At 37.8% G+C, this 19309-nt stretch overlaps 1 protein-coding gene across 1 annotated transcript in view; it reads right to left on the bottom strand.

Moving 5' to 3' along the window:
- The window catches only part of LOC132063061 (vacuolar protein sorting-associated protein 54, chloroplastic-like), a 29045-nt gene extending 10006 nt beyond the window's left edge, over positions 1 to 19039 (bottom strand). Inside the window, exons 1-13 of the mRNA XM_059455494.1 lie at positions 18950 to 19039; positions 18294 to 18356; positions 17936 to 18015; positions 16804 to 16921; positions 16006 to 16080; positions 14546 to 14702; positions 14105 to 14193; positions 12652 to 12905; positions 6499 to 6670; positions 6324 to 6407; positions 5974 to 6243; positions 5820 to 5905; positions 5382 to 5535 (exon numbers count right to left, since the gene is read on the bottom strand). Coding sequence (XP_059311477.1) covers positions 5382 to 5535; positions 5820 to 5905; positions 5974 to 6243; positions 6324 to 6407; positions 6499 to 6670; positions 12652 to 12905; positions 14105 to 14193; positions 14546 to 14702; positions 16006 to 16080; positions 16804 to 16921; positions 17936 to 18015; positions 18294 to 18356; positions 18950 to 19039 — 1692 coding nt within the window. The remainder of the gene's footprint in view (positions 1 to 5381; positions 5536 to 5819; positions 5906 to 5973; positions 6244 to 6323; positions 6408 to 6498; positions 6671 to 12651; positions 12906 to 14104; positions 14194 to 14545; positions 14703 to 16005; positions 16081 to 16803; positions 16922 to 17935; positions 18016 to 18293; positions 18357 to 18949) is intronic.
- Positions 19040 to 19309: the final 270 nt, after the last annotated feature.

Raw genomic sequence — 19309 nt, 5'->3', positions numbered from 1 at the left:
ATTGCTTCAAGATGCACATTATGCAAGGAGGCCTTAGAGACAAACAATCACCTTTTCCTTCATTGTAAAGTTACGACACAAGTCTGGGCATTGTTCATTAATTTGGCTAAGGTGAACTGGACTATGCCTGAACACACTGCAGACCTTCTAAGCTGTTGGATAAGAAGGGGAGGGAGCAAGAGTCAGAAGATTTGGTGGAAAACAGTTCCTGCCTGCATCTGGTGGAACATTTGGAAGGAAAGAAATGACAGAATTTTTAAAGGCAGAGAAAGTTCATTGCAGAAGATCCAATGGAAGGTCTTTACTTCATTAAGTTTTTGGTGTAAAGAACAATATGTAGAAGAGGAAGTTCAGTTAGTGGACTTTTTAGGATTACTGTAAGTATTTCGCTTTTAGTAAAATGTAAATTTTTGGAGGTGGCCAGCATACCCTTAATGCTGAGGAATACAAAATTACCAGTTTCAAAAAAAATAATTAGCTTTTTGGTGTGAACCCAATGATGTATATGCAATAGATAGTCCAACAAATCTTTTAAATTACTTACAAGCTTAGCCTGCTTTAGTACATAAATTTTGCTATCAACGCTCTTTTTTTTTTTTTTTTTTTTTTTGAGTAAAAACGCTCTTTTATGTTGTTTTTATATAGTGTTAGAATAGGAATAGGAATATGATTATACAGTGTCCTATGAGGAAAAGGATTATAATGTAGTGTATATAAATAGGACTCGGTGTAATAATGTAGAACACATAATTCAATAATATCTTCTCCTTTATTTCTTACATGATATCAGAGCTAAGGTGAGAAACATCCGGGACAGGAAAAACAGTTGTCGTGCATTTTCCCGGCGACAACTCATATCTGATTTGCCTCGTTTCACTTTCCGTCAGTGTGGTGCCAAAACCAACACAATCACAAGCTCCTCCACTCTCCCGCGACCGAATCCAGCAAGCTGCTCAGGCAATACCCTATCCACGCGTGCCGGCGCGTGAGGCAGATTCTAATCAGTTTTTTTAGCTATTTTTTGGGTGTGGTCGCCCAAGCATTCTGAGCATGTCCCTCCATTTTTTTTAAGATCCGATTGTCGGAACCCTAATCTGGCGCAACAGTTCACTTTTTTTGTCAATCTGCATTTTTCCGGCCAGTTTTTCGACAAATTTTTTTCCTCTCAGGGTTGAGCAAAGATTCCAAGCTAACCCATACCATTTTCTTCAAGATCTGATCACCTTTTATTTTTCTGACGAGTATTCCCGCGAGCTCCAGCGATATTCCAGCATTTCAGCAGCTTCTAGATCTCTGTTTTGTCACCCCCAACAAGTCCTTTATTAGGCAGACGCAGTCGTTTGACGCTCGCGCCAAAATTGTGCCATAATATTTCATGATGATTTTTTTATTATGCAGGAGCACAGTACGGGACAGACGATCGGCGCAGAGCAAGAATAACAAAGCCTCTACTATCTTACCTCTCTTTAATTCCTTCACAGCATACCCCGTTACAAATTCTCCATACCTAATTCAGACATTTGGGACATCTGAGTTTATTTAAGCTAGAGAAGATGGTACATAGTTTGTCTAGTCTATTGACATTAGATTGTGAGTCGTGTCAACTTGGGACCACACCCGCACTACCTTTCCATGTAGTGCTAAGAGTTGGGCAGAGTCTGTTTTTTCAAAAGTTCATTCTGATATTTGGAATCCTAGTAGAGTCAATTCATCTTTAGGATTTCGTTATTTTATTAGTTTCATTGATGATTATTCAAGATGTACTTGGATTTCTTAATGAAAGATCGTTCTAATTTATTTTCTATATTCAAGAGTTTTTGTGTTGAAATACAAAATCAATTTGGTGTCTCTATTCGTCGTGACAATGCCTTGCTATACTTATCCTCTCAGTTTCAGCAGTTTATGACTCACCAAGAAATTATTCATCAGACATCTTGTCCATAGACTCCTCAGCAGAACGGAAGAACAAGCATCTCACTGAGACTGCTCGAACTCTTCTCATTGAATCCCATGTTCCGTTGCGTTTTTGGGGTGATGCAGTCCTCACGTCTTGCTATTTAATTAACCGAATGCCCTTGTCTTCCATTCAGAATCAATTTCCTTATTTTCTATTATTTCTTCAGTCACCTCTATACTCTCTTCCCCCCTCATGTCTTTAGAAGCACATGTTTTGTTCATAACTTAGGCACTTAGCCCTGGGAAAGTGCTCTCAAATGTGTCTTTCTTGGTTATTCTTGGGTTTAAAAGGGGTATCGTTACTACTCACTTGATCTTTATCGGTACCTTATGTCAGACGGTGTCACATTTTTTTTGGTCTCGACCTTTACTTTACATCTTCTGATCATCCTGATATCTCTGTGGTCTTACCTATACCGATCTTTGAGGAATATACGGTTATATCTACATCTCCAGCCCCGTTGCAACCACTCCCGACTTATCATCATCCCCTCCTCCAGCATCAGGCTCAGATGATTCATGTCCTGAGCCGGACCCTGTACCTATTGTGGACTGTCTCCTCCTAGTCAATCAATTACACTTTGAAAAGGTATACGATTCATTCATAATACTAACCCCGGCTATACTTTTTTGAGTTATCACCGTCTATCATCACCTCATTATGCCTTTTCTATCATTTTTGTCCTCTATTTTCATCCCTAAGTCTACAGGTGAAGCACTTTCTCATCCACGATGGAGGGAAGCTATGATTGGCGAGATGTCTCTTTTACATGCGAGCGGTACTTGGGATCTTGTTTCTCTTCCTTCAGGTAAATCTAATGTTGGTTGTCGTTGGATTGGTTGCCGTTGGGTTTATGCAGTCAAAGTTGGTTAGGACGGTCAAGTTAATAGGCCTAAGGCTCACCTTGTTGCTAAAGGGTATACTCAAATATTTGGGCTTGATTACCGTGATGCTTTCTCTCTCGTGGCTAAAATGGCATATGTCCGCCTTTTTCTATCCATGGTTGTTCCTTGTTCGCCATTGGCCACTTCATCAGTTGGACATTACGAATGTTTTTCTCCACGGTGACTTTGAGGAAGAAGTCTATATGGAGCAACCACCTGGTTTTATTGCTCAGGGGGAGTCTAGTTGTATGTCGACTGCCCCGGTCACTCTATGGTCTAAAACAATCTCCTCAAGCTTAGTTTGAGAAGTTCAGCACACAATAATTCAGGAGTTTGGCATGACTCATTAAAGTTGATCACTCTGAGTTTTACCGGCATTCTACTCCAAATCTGTGTATTTATTTGGTGGTTTATGTTGACGATATTTTTATCATCGGCAATGATCACGATGGCATCACTAATTTAGAGCAACGTCTTTTTCAGCATTTCCAGACTAAGGACCTCAGTAGACTGAAGTACTTTTTAGCTATTAAGGTTGCTCAGTCCAGATCAAGTATTGTTATTTCACAAAGAAAGTATGCCTTAAACATTCTTGAAGAGACAAGAATGATGGGATGTAGACCCCTTGATACTCCTATGGAACCGAATGCTAAACTCCTGCTATGACAGGGGGAGGCACTCAATAATCCTGAAAGATATAGGCGATTGGTTGGTAAGTTCGATTATCTCATAGTGACTAGACCTGACATTTCTTTTCCTGTGAGTGTTGTAAGTTAGTTTATGGATTCTCGCTTTAATCAATGTTTTGGAAGGCGCGAGGCGACAAAAGGCGACAAGGACCTAACCCACTGAGGCGAGAGGCGAGGCACTCCCATTTTTGAACTGAGGCGCTAATTAATGCCAAAAAATTAAAATATTTAATCACATATATAAATAACCAAAATCTCAATAGCAATAACATATTAGCAAATATTTCAATTCAAAAACCAAAAGTCTAGAACTTGAAGGACTCACATGATGCCATTGAAAATTACTGTTTATAGGCAACATATTAATGTATTAATTAGTATACACCTGAACTGAACTGGGCAAAAAATAAAAATAAATGGACTGAAAAATGAAAAGAAAAAAGCTGGGCAGAAAAATCTAAAACAGAGGACAAAAATAGAGGGAAGAAAATTTTGTGCAAGAAAACGAAAGAATTTGCTGGAAACAGAGGAGAAAGAAGAAAGAAGAAAGAATCTGCGAAAATAAAGGAGAAAGAAGAAGAAGAAGAACAAGAAGAAGAAGAAGAAGAAGAAGAAGAAAGGAGAAGAACAAAGAAGAAGAAGAAGACGCACCTTTGCAACTGAAGAGAACAAGGAAAAGCGGGAGAAGTCCGCCTACTCGAGTCAACTGAAAGAGGTAAGTCGAAAAAACCCTAAAATTACGTTTTAAGTTTTAAAGTCTGTGTCTTTTCTTTTCTTTTCTTTTTTTTTAAAAAAAGGCGACGCCTCAGTTATCGCCTCGCCTCGTCGCCTTTTTTGACACTGCTCGCCTTTCAAAACACTGCATGTGATAGTCATTGAGATGTAGTTATCCGCACTCTGCGATATATAAAATCAGCTCCAGGTAAAGGACTACTCATCGAGGATCGGGGCCATGAGCAAATCGTTAGATATACACACGTTGATTGGGCAGGATGACCTTCTGATAGGCGTTCTTCATCCGGATATTGTATTCTAGTAGGAGGTAATTTGGTGTCCCAAAAGAGTAAAAAATAGAGTGGGGTTTCCTCGGTTTAATGCATAAGCTAAATATCGAGCAATGATTGTAGCAACTTGTGAGTAAGTTTGGATTAAACAATTACTTAGAGAACTAAAGTGTGGAGAAACCGATCAGATGAAACACGTGTGATATAACCAAGCGACCGTTCATATCACATCAAATTCGATATTTCATGAGAGGATGCAGCACAGTGAGATTGACTGACACTTTGTCCGACAAAAAATGCCTCTCAGGAGATATTGTTAAAAATTTGTGAAGTCGAGTGATCAACTTTCAGATATTTTCACCAAATCTCTCACTGGTCCTCGTATTAGTTACATCTGTAACAAGCTCGGTACATTATGACTTGTATGCACTAGCTTGATGGGAGTATTAGAATAGGAATAGGATTGTCTATAGTGTCCTACGAGGAAAAAGATTGTATTGCAGCGTCTATAAATAGGACTCAATGTAATAATGTAAAACACACAATTTTAATAATATTTTTCTCCTTTATTTCTCATATACATGAAACATTTACTTTGCCTGTCAAAAAAAAGTATCAATCAATCAATCAACTATAGTCACTCCCAAACTAGTTGGAGCCGGCTATATGAATCCTCCATGCATGCTCCAGTCTATTCAGGCCCATTTTATTCAAAAAGGCAACAAAATCGAAGAATAAGATTGGAACTAGAATGGGTGATGGGCTTGCGGGGCGCATCCAAATTATTTGGTATATCCAAGGAATGATCCATAAGGTACTATGGTTGATTTAGAGAGCAAGAGCTTACCTGCATGGCTCCAGCTCCAAGTACAAGTTGACAAGTTCTTGTATTGAAAAACTTCAAGATGTCAACAACACGGTGAACTACTTCTGAAGATAGGCCAGTTAAACTATTATTCATGTCAATATATTCTGACAACATCTTCACCAAAATCAAGCCACTGAAAAGCAACAGTAATGATGTTATTTTTGCAGGTTCCAGCCTTGACAAGAAAAATGAAAACATGCTAAATGACCAGGAAACAGTAGCAATAAGAGGAAGGAGGTAGTATTCATATTAATTGTAGTTAAGTACCAGGCAGCATTATGTATTTAAGAACCAAGGGCCAAGAAGAGAAGCGTTTGAGATTGAGAGTTATGACAATGAAATGAAAACTGGAAAAAAAAACTGCAAGTTAACTCAAAATAACAGATGAATTTATCAGAATAAGGGAGAATCACTGACCAGTTCACCATGTGATACGCAACACCCCCAAAGGAAAGCATTCTAGGAGATGATCTTCCGCGTTCTCTTGATTTTGTGTCATTACTCTGAATTTAAATAGTCTCAAATTAGCACTGCTGCCCTTAGTTTTCCAGCTCAATTGTGAAAGACTAACCTGTGCTGTATTATCTGGATGAGTTGAAGTAGAATCAGTCTGCTCCGTATTATGTGATATATTTGGGAGTCCAGCATCCACCATTGAAGGATCACTGCTGCTTCGAATGACTTCAGTTTTGCTTGTTGCAGTGTCAGCAGAATCATCATCAGCATGTCCAGTGTTCTCTGACTTGGAAGAGAACAGTGATGTGACGATGGTCTGGAACTCATTGGGGACATCAATCTCAGCCCAGTTTTCCTGGTCAAGTATAGCCTTCAACTTTGCCATCTGAATTAACCAACAAAAAACATTTAATAATCCAGGCAAGAGAGTGGAACCAAATAAATTCAGCTGGAAAAGGAACAAACTCGAGATTCATGCTGGAAATCAACAAAGGCCTTGGCCTGTGATTGTATGGTTCCACGGATACTATACCCCAACCTTCCACCAATCTGTTTATATTTGAATAACAGATAATTATAAGTATAGAAACAAAAATTAGAATTAGTAAAGGATATACTTAATAGAAAGATGAAGCTTTACCTTCTCAGTGGCAGTAATAAATTCCTGAGTGATGTTATATATGTTTAGGAACTCTTGCAACCTCAACTTAGGGTGAATCGGAGCACGGACTCCAAGGATTTTTGCCCATCTTCCATGAGCAGCATCACAAGCTGCAAATACAGCTTCGGTATTCTCTCTCAATATATCAGCTCTATCAAAGAAATAAATAGATCTATAAGTATCCAAATCTATCTAAGCAGTTTAAGTAGTCTTCGAAAATAAGACGCCAATTTAAAGCACATAATAATATAGTTTGCCCATTTTTAGTGTGACAACCAGACTTCGATAACAAAAAAACAAGCACGTTTCTAAAGTACCAAATTACTAGCAGGTTTATACTCAAGTTGAACCAAGTTCAAGCATACTATGTACTAGCTTGGCTCGTCAAATAATCAAACAACACTCTATGGACGAGTTTGACCTAGGTTCACACGGTCCACATAAGTGCTAGCGGAGCAACATCCACATCCTGCGTCGTTCTCTCCCTTTCTCTTAAAGTCCAGCTAAACAAGACTTATTTGACCCCACCTGGCATTACCCATTGAAGACCAAATTAACACAGTATTTCCCACCACAAACAAGACGCTTTTGGCAATGTAGAAGGAGATGATTCGCGTCTTCCTGAACTTTTGCACATGAAGCACCAACTCACATAAGTAATCCTCCTATTCCTAAAATTATCCGCATCAATATTTCGCAGCTAACCAAGTGGAAAAGCACACCTTTCTTGGTATCCTAAGGATCCACACTGAGAGGTATGAAAATGGACCCTCCCTATCCAAAATATTCTCATAAAAGGACTTAACAGGAAGACGTCGTTATTCCCCATCCCCATCTCCATACATCATGGCTATCCGGTGTCACTTTGTTCATGAAGCAACTCATTCAATCTTTGAAAATCTGTTATCTCCCATCTTGCAAATTACTCCTAAAAATCAACTGGAACTTCTCCACCCTGAAGCCTTCGTATATCCGTTGTACTGACATCATCTTTTGGCATAAAATCCTCAACATATTAGGAAATGTAATACTCAAAGCATTGTTCCCGCACCACCTGTGTCTCCAAAAACTTACCCTACTCCCATCTCCCACAGTAAAAGATATATTCCCATAAAAATCTTCCCGCCCCTTTAAGATATTCCTCTAAAACCCACACCCATAAGAAAGAGAGACATTTTTTTTTTTTTTTTTGAAACTGGTAACTGTATAAGGAAGAGAAACATTTTAGTCCTCATCTTCCTTCTAAGACCCCATATTTCTCTGCAATCACCCCCCTCCATAGATCCCTCTCCTCTATCCCGAATCTCCATAACCACTTTTCTAATAGCGCCTTGTTGAAAACCTTTAAATCTTTAATCCAAGTCCACCCCAACACTTTGGTGTCGTGACAGTCTCCAAATTTACCAGGTGATACTTGTCCTCCCTACTTGGAGCATTCCATAGAAAGTCCCACTAAATTTTTTCCAACTTCTTTGTAATGCTAATTAGAGCATGCATCAAAGACAAAGTATGTAGGACGACTCGAAAGTGTACATACCGCAGGTCTCTTTTCCACCCTCCCAATCACTGGGTTCCAAGTTGTTTGGTCCTTGTTAGATGCTCCTAGTGGTTGACCAAGATAAGTACTAGGGAATGCCCTGACCCTACAATTTAACACTTGTGCTAAGATCTCAATGTTCTCCACCACACCAACTTGGATCATTTTACATTTTCTGAGATTGATATTTAAGCTCGATACCACTTGCGACCATGTCAACTTTTCTCAAATACTCCAATTGAGTCCTGTCAACGTCAGGGGTGGATCTAGCGGGGGTGAGGGTGTTCACCCGAACGCCCTTGGTAAAAAATTACACTGTATATATAAGGTAGTTGTTTATTTTTTATGTGTGTGTATATATATATATATAGAGAGAGATTTTGAATCCCATGAGCACAAGACTAGATGTTGGCTTAGTGGTTAAGGTGTTCAAAACTCACCTTGAGGTTCCAAGTTCAAATCTCAAACACTACATTTTTATTTTTCGAACACCCTTACTAAAAATCCTGGATCCACCGCTAGTCAGCATCACAAAAAACACTAAAGTGACGTCAGCATATAAAAGTGTACCCCTCACTGTACCTTGCCTCCAACCGATGTAGATCCCTCACTGTACCTTACTCCAACCGATGTAGAAAACCCCCTCAACATAACCTCTCATCACAGCTCTATCCATGTCCTACTCTATGCTTCCATTACTGGTATGAACTTAGGTGATAGCAGGTCTCCTCGTCACTATCGAAAAAAACACATGGGTTGCCATTCATGAGGACCAAATACATAACTGTTGAGATTACAATAATATCCACGTCCCCCATCTTGTATCAAAGCCCGTCTTTAGCATAATGAAATCAAGAAACTCCAATTGACATGATCATAGGCTTTCTCAAGACCCAATTTGCATAAATCCCCGGTTCCCCTTGCTTTCTTCTCGAATCGACCACTTCATATGCCACCAAAGTTGCCTCTAGAATTTGTCTTTCTTTCACAAAAGCTTTTTTTTTTTTTTTTTTTTTTTTTTTTTTTGAGAAGGTAACATATTTGTATATTTACATATATAGAGACTAGATTACAAAAGGGTAAGCATCTGATCCTATGTCATCTCACAAAGATTCTAATACATCAGAGATTGATTCATTATCTTCTAAACCTATTCCTTTACACCAAAAGTAGAACAGCCCTAAACACTTCATTTTAATCTTCTGGAAATGGTTGGCTTTGTCTTCAAAACATCTTTGGTTTCTCTCTTCCCAAATTGTCCACCAAATGCAAGCTGGAATAATCTTCCATCTCATTTTCTGAATTGCATTACTGCCTTCTCTGGTCCAGCATGCTAGCACATCAACTATCTTACTTGGCATGGTCCAGAGAATCCCCCTATAATTGAGGAACATCCTCCATAGTTGTTCAGTCAGTTTACAGTGCAAGAACAGAAGATTAATTGTCTCATGTTCCTCACCACATAGAAAACAACTTGAACAATTGGAACATAGATGATGACCTCTCTTACAAAGATTGTCCAGTGTTGAATGCTTTTCCTCTAGCTAGTAGCCACGTAAAACAAGATACTTTATAGGGAACTTTGACTTTCCATATCATCTTCCAAGGCCAACACCCGATCTGATTGTTGAAAAGGTTGAATTCTTTGTAGGCTCATCTGACTGAGTAGTTTCCTTGATTATTTTCTTGCCACTTGATGCTATCCTCGGAAGTTGTGATTCCTGTGAATAGCTCTAGAGTTCTGAGGAATTCTGTCAGCCTATCTATTTCCCAATCATTCAAGCATCTTCTAAAGATCAAATTCCATCCTTGGCTGCTCCATATCTCCCCAATTGTTGCATGTTGCTGCTGAGATAAAATATACAATCTGGAAAGAATTGTTTCAGAGCTCCTTGACCTAGCCCTTTATCATTCTGTGAAGTAGATATTGTCTCATCTAAACCTTTTCTAGTTTACTGGAAAGCACCTTAGATATACTCTTACAATTGCTTCTCACCACACTACTCAACTTAGTAAGATTAGCTCGAAATCAATAAAAATCTCATCAAAAAGAAAATTTCAAGCTTAATATTCAAATACATATTATAAAATTTAATGAAATATAGTATGTTCACATAATTCGTTTGTTATTGCTATACCACGAGTGGCAATCTAAGGATAAGCTCAATTTCTTATACAAGATTAATTTGAAGGGCTAAATAATCACTCGAGCTTATACAAGTGAATTTGAATTTTATTTTGTGAACAATTCTAACCCATTTTTTTAATAAATGTGGTGTTTGGGCAAGCTTGCCCACACCTCGACTAATTCCATGGGCTACCTGCTACTCCCACCAGCACAAATATCGAGTGACTTTTCCTACTAAGGCTTGGACAGATGGGATGAAATCGCGCTAGTGTTTTTCTCCGTTGGGAATTGAATCTGAGACCTCATGGTTCTCAACCCACTTCATTGACCTCAAGGTCGCACCCTTGGGTGCAAACAACTTGACTCATTAAATGCTGTAATTACTAGTAATGGAACCAAAACAAATAAAATCTTCTGTAGCCCGGATATTGAAACATTCTAACAGTACCCCCTAATTAAGGAAAAAGAAAAAAGAAAGAGAACAAATACAAAAGGAAGAAAGAAAAAGAAATGCCAAAATAATTCAGCAACCAATTAACATGCTTTCCAGATTAGGTATGTGCTTCCACCAACACAGAATGCTAGGGACAGAGTAATGAAAACAACTCTGGCAAAAAATATGGTATATTTTCCTTCCAATCTTAAATAACATGGTTCACTAGACTGTAGTTTAATGAACTAACTTAGAGTAAAATTATAAATCGATAAGAGTGCAAGTATTATTGAAGTTGCAGTTGATTAGTCATTGTAATAACATTACGTCTTTGTTTAAATGAATTTGAATTTCTGCAATAAGTAGATTGGTATAATCTTTTATAAATAAAAAGGAGGATATGTTATCATTACTTGTCTATATGCGTCAAACATTTGGATGTCCTAAAAGGCAAAATCTGTGATACAATTAGGAAGGGTGTAATTGTGGTCTTGGTTTATCAGGACAAAGTTAGTCTTGGTCCTCATGAAGTCCGATTACACACATCAAACCTTTTATAATAGAAATGTGTTGTTGTTGACCTCCACTACAAATTCCTACAAATGTAATGGATTGTTAATGGCTGGACCGTTGGAGCATGGGAATGCCAAGTGCAACTTTAAGGAAATTTTTCTTTCTTTTTACTCCATCTTTTTTGGAGAGAATACGTTATATTGTCATGATATTTAAAATTCCGTCTTTCGCAAACTATAAAGAAAAACCCACCAAAATAACCTGCATTAGCATAACACAAGGATGATGAATGGTTTAGAAGCTAAAAATCCATTACAACAACAACATGCCAAGTGAAATCCCACAACGTGGGGTCTAGGGAGGGTAGAGTGTACGCAGACCTTACCCCTACCTTGGGAGGTAGAGAGGCTGTTTCTGAAAGACCCTCGGCTCGAGAGAAAGCATGACAAAAAAGGTCAGATAAGGACAATCAATTCAAAACAGTATGCAAATGAAAATAAACGAAAGCAAATAAGTCATGATACAGTAATCTGAAAGGAGCAGTAGCTACCACAAATAAATAAAATAATTGAAGTACAACAAACAACAGGTAAGAAACTATACAGCTCTACCGCGACTACTAGTATGAAAAGATAAGCAGGACTACCTACTAGCCTTCTACCCTAATTTGAGTTCTCCATAACCTCCTATCTAAGGTCATGTCCTCGGTAAGCTGGAACTGCGCCATGTCCTGTCTAATCACCTCTCCCCAATACTTCTTCGGCCTACCTCTACCTCTCCTGAAACCGTCCATAGCCAACCTCTCACACCTCCGCACTGGGGCATCTGTATCTCTCCTCTTCACATGCCCAAACCATCTCAGTCTTGCTTCCCGCATCTTGTACTCCACCGAGGCTACTCCCACCTTTTCCCGGATATCTTCATTCCTAATCCTATATCTCCTAGTGTGCCCACACATCCAATGCAGCATTCTCATTTCCGCAATTTTCATCTTCTGAATACAACATAGTCTGTCTAACTACCACTTTGTAGAACTTGCCTTTAAATTTTGGCGGCACCTTCTTATCACACAGCACTTTGGAAGCGAGCCTCCATTTCATCCACCCTGCACCAATATGATGTGTGACATCATCGTCAATCTCCCCATTTCCTTGTATAATAGACCCAAGATACTTGAAACTTCCTTTCTTTTGGATGGCCTGGGTACCAAGCCTCACTTCCACGTTAGCCTAATTTAATTAATTTTTTTAGAAAGACCAAAAAGCGCATTATATTAATTGAGAGTTAAATATGCTACTGGGATATTATGAGAAACAATTTCAAACATTTTCAATGAAAGAATGACCAAATGCGCAATTATCTATCAAATAAATGTACATGAATACCAACAATTTGAAGGAAATATTTTCAACAAACAAATACACGACCAGAAGTTGATTTTCCCTCAATACATGTCCCGATATTAATGACAACATAATAGCACAAACATATAAGAATAACAGCAAATGAATGTACGCAAACCTGAAGTTTCTCGATAAATTTGACATGGTTGTTGCATCATTTCCCTTCTCCTGAATTGTAAAAACCCTGGAGAAGTTGCTTGGGGGAGAAAATTGTGAAAAGGTCATCTGACCATCACTTTCACTACCAGTTTCTGCGGCTGCTGCCCCAAGTGCAATTGCAGCAGCAACTGAGTCAGCAGCGTAATGATCATCAAGATGGTAGATAATCCACTCAATTGTTTTTTTAACTTCAGAAGCCTGGACTAAGTGCGCCTGCATTCACTAAAAGAAAAACATCAAGTCACATCATACCAAAATTAAATTAAACAGAGAAAAAAATATGGCAAAAACTTCTGCACAAAGCAATTAGTAATTACCCAGATAAATTCAGTAAGAGCCTGTTTGGATGGGCTTAAAAAAAGCAGCTTACAAGCTGTTTTCAGCTTATACGCTGCTTTAGATAAGCTAAGCCAAACAGGCACAATTATTTTTTGGGCTTATTTTAAGCACAAAACGGCTTTAAGCTGGCCAGCCAAACACTCAAAAAAGCCGTTTTCAGCAACTTATAAGCCAATCCAAACGGGCTCTAAGGGTAAAACTACCATTCTTAAACACAAACCAAGAATCCACTACAAAGTTAAGGTACTTAGGTTGGGTGTACAACAGTGTTAGAGAAAGTATCTTTGAAATGAAATGTTTTACAGGAACAACTATCTTAATCATTTAGGTCTTTAATTCAAATTCAAGCTCTAGTAAATTTTGGCAGTTATGATGGAAGTGAAGAGGTAGTGAGGGGTAAGGTGTGAGGTGATAGTAGTAGATGACAGAGAGTACTGAATAGTTAGTTATAATGAAGTGAGTCATAGTTGAAAATGACTTCTACTTATAAATGGCATTAGTTGTTTGGTTTAAGACATTTTTGCTTTGTTTCCAGTATTCAAGATAACTACACACCTTAAATGGGATCATATTTTATGCCCCACGAAATGAAGCTTTAAAAAGAATATTATCGGAAAAACGTTAAATTGTAACAACTTATAAAACATCATAAACAAGACTAGATGCAAGAAGAGATGCAGCTGGCCTATAAAACGGAAGAACTGATTTCTCCAGAATTCAACGTATCTAGAGAAATCAATATAGGCAGCCATCAGACACCAAATCAATTAATGGTTAAGAGTCGATCTGAACCAGATTAAGGATCTCAGGTACTTATCATCGGTTAGAATAAGTTAACAACACAAGCATTGATTCAAAAGATCTTGGGTCTTAGCAGTGGCATTAACATTGCAATAGAATCCTTTTAGGAACACATATTGCATGAAAATGAACATTATATGTTTGATTGCTGGGTTTGACAGTACCTAAAGGAGTCCCTTTATGAGTAAAAAAGTGTACAAAGAAAAAGCAACATCACCTGGCTCAAGCACAAATCAAAATAAACAGAAAAAGGTATGGCAAGTACACATTACCTGCACTATCATGAAAATAGCCTTCAAAAGTTGAACAAAACTTTCTGGTGACAGGCTTCTCAATCTACTGGCAAGAGATGAGCTCCCACCTACGTCAGAAGATACATGAAATCAGAAACCAAAGCATCAATCCTCCCTTTCCCCTCTCTGTGCAGACCAAAATGAATCAGACTTTCCCACCTCCGGGAGCACCCTTTAGTTTCTAATTAAAAGAAAAAGGAAATAAACCCATTTGCCTATTAAAAATCTGTTGCTCGAATCCTCCAAAATCGCCGCCACGCCGGTGTCGGATCCTTCACAAAAGGTGCATTTCTGGAGGATATTACACAGGTGCGGTTGCATTTTCAGAGGTTTCGAGCAACATAATTGAATATTTACTTTTCTATCAAAGCTCTTCTCGTCAAAGTCAAGTAGCTGTGATATATTAAATTGTTAACCCACCATCTGTATCAACTACTCGTTCTCCTGCAACAAAATCTGAATCCAAAGGTTGGGCAACCAGAACACGAAGCAGCTCCTCAACTGCTGTTTTAATGGCAGTTTTCATGTCAGCTGTAAGAGTATCGCGATATATTCTCAACACAGCAGGGAGTTTTGCCTGGAATTTATAAGTGTCAAACATGAAAAATGCTTTAATACAAAAATTACTTTATGAAACTCCAAATACTCATAAAACATTCATGAAAATAGATCCATAATTTATTTATTTTTTGATGAAGTAAGAAATTTCATTGATAGTGGGATTACACTGGGTATGTTGTTCATTGATGGCATCAAGAGGATGCAGAATTACAAAAGACATATGTTAACTCCAAAACATACTAGCTATAGTTCCAGCCTTTCAGGGAGCTAACAAAACCCAAAAAGGGCTCAAGAGAATTTACAGGGAATAGCTTGCACCAGCTTTAGAGTAGCAGAATGCATTTAGGCTTGAGTACTGAATTTGAAGTTAATAAACCATTAGAACATCTGTTGTTCCTTTCTTTCCATATTACCCAGAAAATGCATGTTGAAATCATATTCCTTATTTTTCTTGATGGTTTTACCAACTTTCCTTGAGCACCAGACCTCCACTGCTTCTTTAGGAGAATAGATCCATAGATTATATCAACTAAAGGAGACCAGATAATATCTTCTAGTTCGCATATAATGAAACTTGATAGCTCTCATGATAATGAGCCGAGTTGACGATAAAGAATCACACACACACACAAAGACAGAAAACTATGGAACGAAAGGGATACATAACCTCAATTCACTATATCATCCTAGGTATCAGTCTTCAGCTTTTTCCTTCTTATGCCAACCTACTTCTAATTACTCTTCAGTTACACTCGTCGAACTGATAAATGTGTAAACCAAAAATATCCCCGCCCCCCCCCCCCCCCCCCAACCACCACAAATCTTTTAGTAGCAGTTGTATCATTGTTGTATGTTCCCTTTAAAACAGTTTCCTTTCTTAACAACAAAACAATGAAGAGCCTGAGAGAGATTCCAACTTTAATCTCCATCTATCCAGAAGCTTTTACAGTTTCTAATATTCTCTATGTTCAGAGCTCCTTGACATCCAATTCCTACCTTTTACCTTATGCCCTACATACCCCGATACTTCACCTAACATGCTGGAGTAACAGTTTACACTTCTCAGTATGATCTAATCCAGATTTATACACATTTTTGCTTCATCAAAATTACCTCAAATTCTACGAGAGAAGAGTAGTGCATATATGTGAAGTGGTGTGTGTGTCATTGGAAGAGACTGAGCTATGACATAGTCACCACTCACCTAGGTCATGATATGACATTGAATGGTCAACACCTCAAGGAAATCATGATCCACCCAAAACTTCAACAAGTCATATAAGCAATGATGCCACAGATTAACCATAGAGATAACTTACAGTTCTTAGTAATCCAATAACAAATGGAAGAAGCCGGTCTCGGAAATTTGAGGTTTCTTCTTCATCCAATTTAACCTGCAATATTTCAAGATCAATTTAGTAGGCATTTGGCCATAGAAACCAAATATTTTTCACTTTATTTGGAATTTTTTGAAGTTGGAGTTGAAGATGGATTTGTGTTTGGTTATACTTTTTGCAAAGGAGAGAAAAGAGCATATTATCTGGAATTAAGAAGACGGAGTTGAAAAACAGGTTATAAGCAGTTTCACGAATTCGGAATCCAACTTCAAGTTGAATTTGGAATTTTCATGGCCAAACACTGATTTTCAAATAAAGTGAAATATTATTCCGGGAAAAAGTGAATAATTTTTATGGCCAAACGGGTCATTTGTATGACCTGTTGCAAGTTGCCTAAGGCACAGCCATAATGTGCATTGCTACAGTAGGCATTCATACCACAACTATCTCATTGATAGATATATTGAAATTCAGGATGATATAAAGAGGACACATGTAAATCCTCCACCCCCACTTACTTGGATTATTTAGGAGCAGAAGATATATAATCTACATTTGGAATCAAGCATGGAGCAATTTTTGAACAGTGGCGGTTTAAGATTCTTTCATCTTCCGGCTACAGTTTCATAAAGAATCAAAACCTGCTCTTTATGCAAACTACTGGATACTGTATCTTTTTCCAAAAGTGAGACAAGTTTTGCAGTCTAACAAACAGAATGAAAACAATCTGCAGCAATAACATCAAAATACAAAATACAAAATAAACAAGCTAACACTTACTTCATGGCCTTCTCCATTAATTGCAATGGTCGTCCGTGCTTTAAATTTTGATGTAATTGCTGCATCCATGTTGCCAGTTTCTTGTATGGTTATACGCAAAAATTCTGCTGAAAGAATGCTACAAGATTGAATCTGGTAAGTAACAATGCTAAAGTATTCTAAATTGTACCTTTTTTAATAAGGAAAAGCACGCCAAGAGGTGCTTCAAGGGCATACTAGCATATAAATGCTTTGGCCAAAAGAAGTGCTTGGGGAAATAACAAGTATTAAATAAACATGGCTATCATATTAAGTGTTTTGTATGGTTAGTTGTCAAAAAGGCATGTTTGACACATGATAAGCTACAAAAAAGGGACTTCAGCTATGCTCTATCTGCCCTTTTTGTGGAAGGACTGCAGAGACAAATAATCATTTGTTCCTGCATTGCAGAGTTACCACCCAACTCTGGGATATCTTTTTGGCTAGTATGGGTTTGAGCTGGACAATGCCAGAGAGTTCAATGGCGATGCTATCTTGCTGGAAGAGAAAGGGGGGCACAAAAACTCAAAAAAGAAGATGGAGCATAATCCCAAGATGCATATGGTGGACTATTTGGAAGGAAAGAAATTTGAGATGCTTTGAAGGCAATTCAATCCAAAAGATAACGCTCAGCTGCATTTTGCTATTTTACTTTTGGTGCAGACAAGAATACACAGAAGACGCAGCGGCTCTACTTCAACTCCTAGAGTCTCTATAGTTATCCTTTGCATTTAGTAGTTTTTTTCTCACTTCCAACTCTGTAAATACTGGCTTTACAGCCTCTTTTTGTGATTAATACAAGCTGCTACTATTATAAAAAATAAAAAAAAAATAATAAAGAAGCAGTAGGTACAACTTGCAACTATGAGTAGAAATAGCTGGGGAAATTAATTATGCAATAGATGAGTATGTCCTCAACTTCATTTATTTGTTGGGCAAACTATTGAGTTCTATATTGAAAGCACAAGAACCTCAATAAGAACTTATGCATAGATAAATGCACCAAATTTTACAATGGCAGATGCAGACTTTGCTTAGAAATTTGCAAAACCATAATAAAATAAAGTCAGCAAATCCAAGAAACTGATTAAAAATCTAACTCGAATAGACTAACCTGTTGATAGAATCGATTGAAGTGGCTAATTCATCACGAAGGTGTCGAAAGCAATGTAGACCAGCCAGTTCATCTCCATCCTATCAAGCAGTAAATCATTTGACAGTTAGAACATCTTCTTCCATCATAGCATTTGCAATGTTCAAAATCCATAGAAAACTTTTAATGTAATTTAGCATTTTCATCCGAGAATAAAACTTGAAGCATCATATAAGCCAACATAATTTCGAAATTTAATGTATTGCTGCTTCAAAAGGATAGAAAGAGATAGTGAGAGAAGAATCGAGTGTGAGATAGTCAAAACATAGAAAAATCTAAGAATGGAATTGAAGATAAAATTAGATGAGCTTTAACGTACCAATAAATGTTGCAAATCATCTGTAACATCTAAAGCTCCAGCACAATCTGCAGATGCAACTAGCTGTATAAAATAGCGGTTAGACTAATACCATGCAGCTTAAAATATTATTTTTCAATAGCTTAAGGATAAGTCTGAACACAGATGAATAACTAACTCTGCTTAATATTGAGAAAGGTAACAGTGTATTCATCAGCACAAAGGTTGTGCTGGAAGCCATAATTACATATCCAAAAGTACAACCTATTCTTCTTCTTACAAGGATTCTAAAAACCGTAATAAAAAGGCAAATCACACACCAAAACATGAAAATCAAAATAGAAGAATACATATAATCCTCTGATATGATGTCAATAGACAAATGGAGTAGCATCCCAAATTTCGCATGCCGAAAATCATTAAAATTACTAAAGCCAAAATTCAAATGGCTGTCGCACAGTGACCTGGTAAAGAATGACCACTGCTTGTCCAAGCTAGCATGAAAAAATAAGGGAAAATATATTAGATTTTTGAATGATATGAGGTGAGGGATGGAGAGAAAATCTTCAACCTCGCATTACACCATCCAAACGGAATACCCATAGTGAATTTTCACGTGGCTTAAGAAAAACCCTCTTCTTCTGTAACTATTCTCAAAAAAAAAAAAAAAAAAGTACCCTTTTCATCTCATAATTGATCAAAGGAGTCAAAGTAGCAGTTGAGGCACTTCTTTGACAGTCATCGCACGTCCTTCCTGCTGGCTCCATCTGAAGAATTCATGCTTCGGCCGGTGAGAGACAAAATGATACCCCTGCTCCAAGATTTCCCTCTTCATCCACGTCTCGAGTTCTTTTTAACTTTTATTTAAGACCCAACACACAGACGTTTAGTTGGCCAACAGAACCTCCTCAGTTGACCGCTCACGGAACAAACATAGCAATCAGTTTTTCCAATTTGAATACAATAGAATCTTTTCAAGACCTGGTCCCTTTCTCAGAACCATAGTACTCATTCTTCTGCTAAGTTGCACCAAAAAC

The sequence above is a fragment of the Lycium ferocissimum genome, chromosome 7 (assembly GCF_029784015.1).
Source record: "Lycium ferocissimum isolate CSIRO_LF1 chromosome 7, AGI_CSIRO_Lferr_CH_V1, whole genome shotgun sequence".
NCBI lineage: Eukaryota > Viridiplantae > Streptophyta > Magnoliopsida > Solanales > Solanaceae > Lycium > Lycium ferocissimum.
The sequence above is the reverse complement of the archived record's forward strand: the minus strand, read 5'-3'. Positions and strand labels throughout refer to the sequence as shown.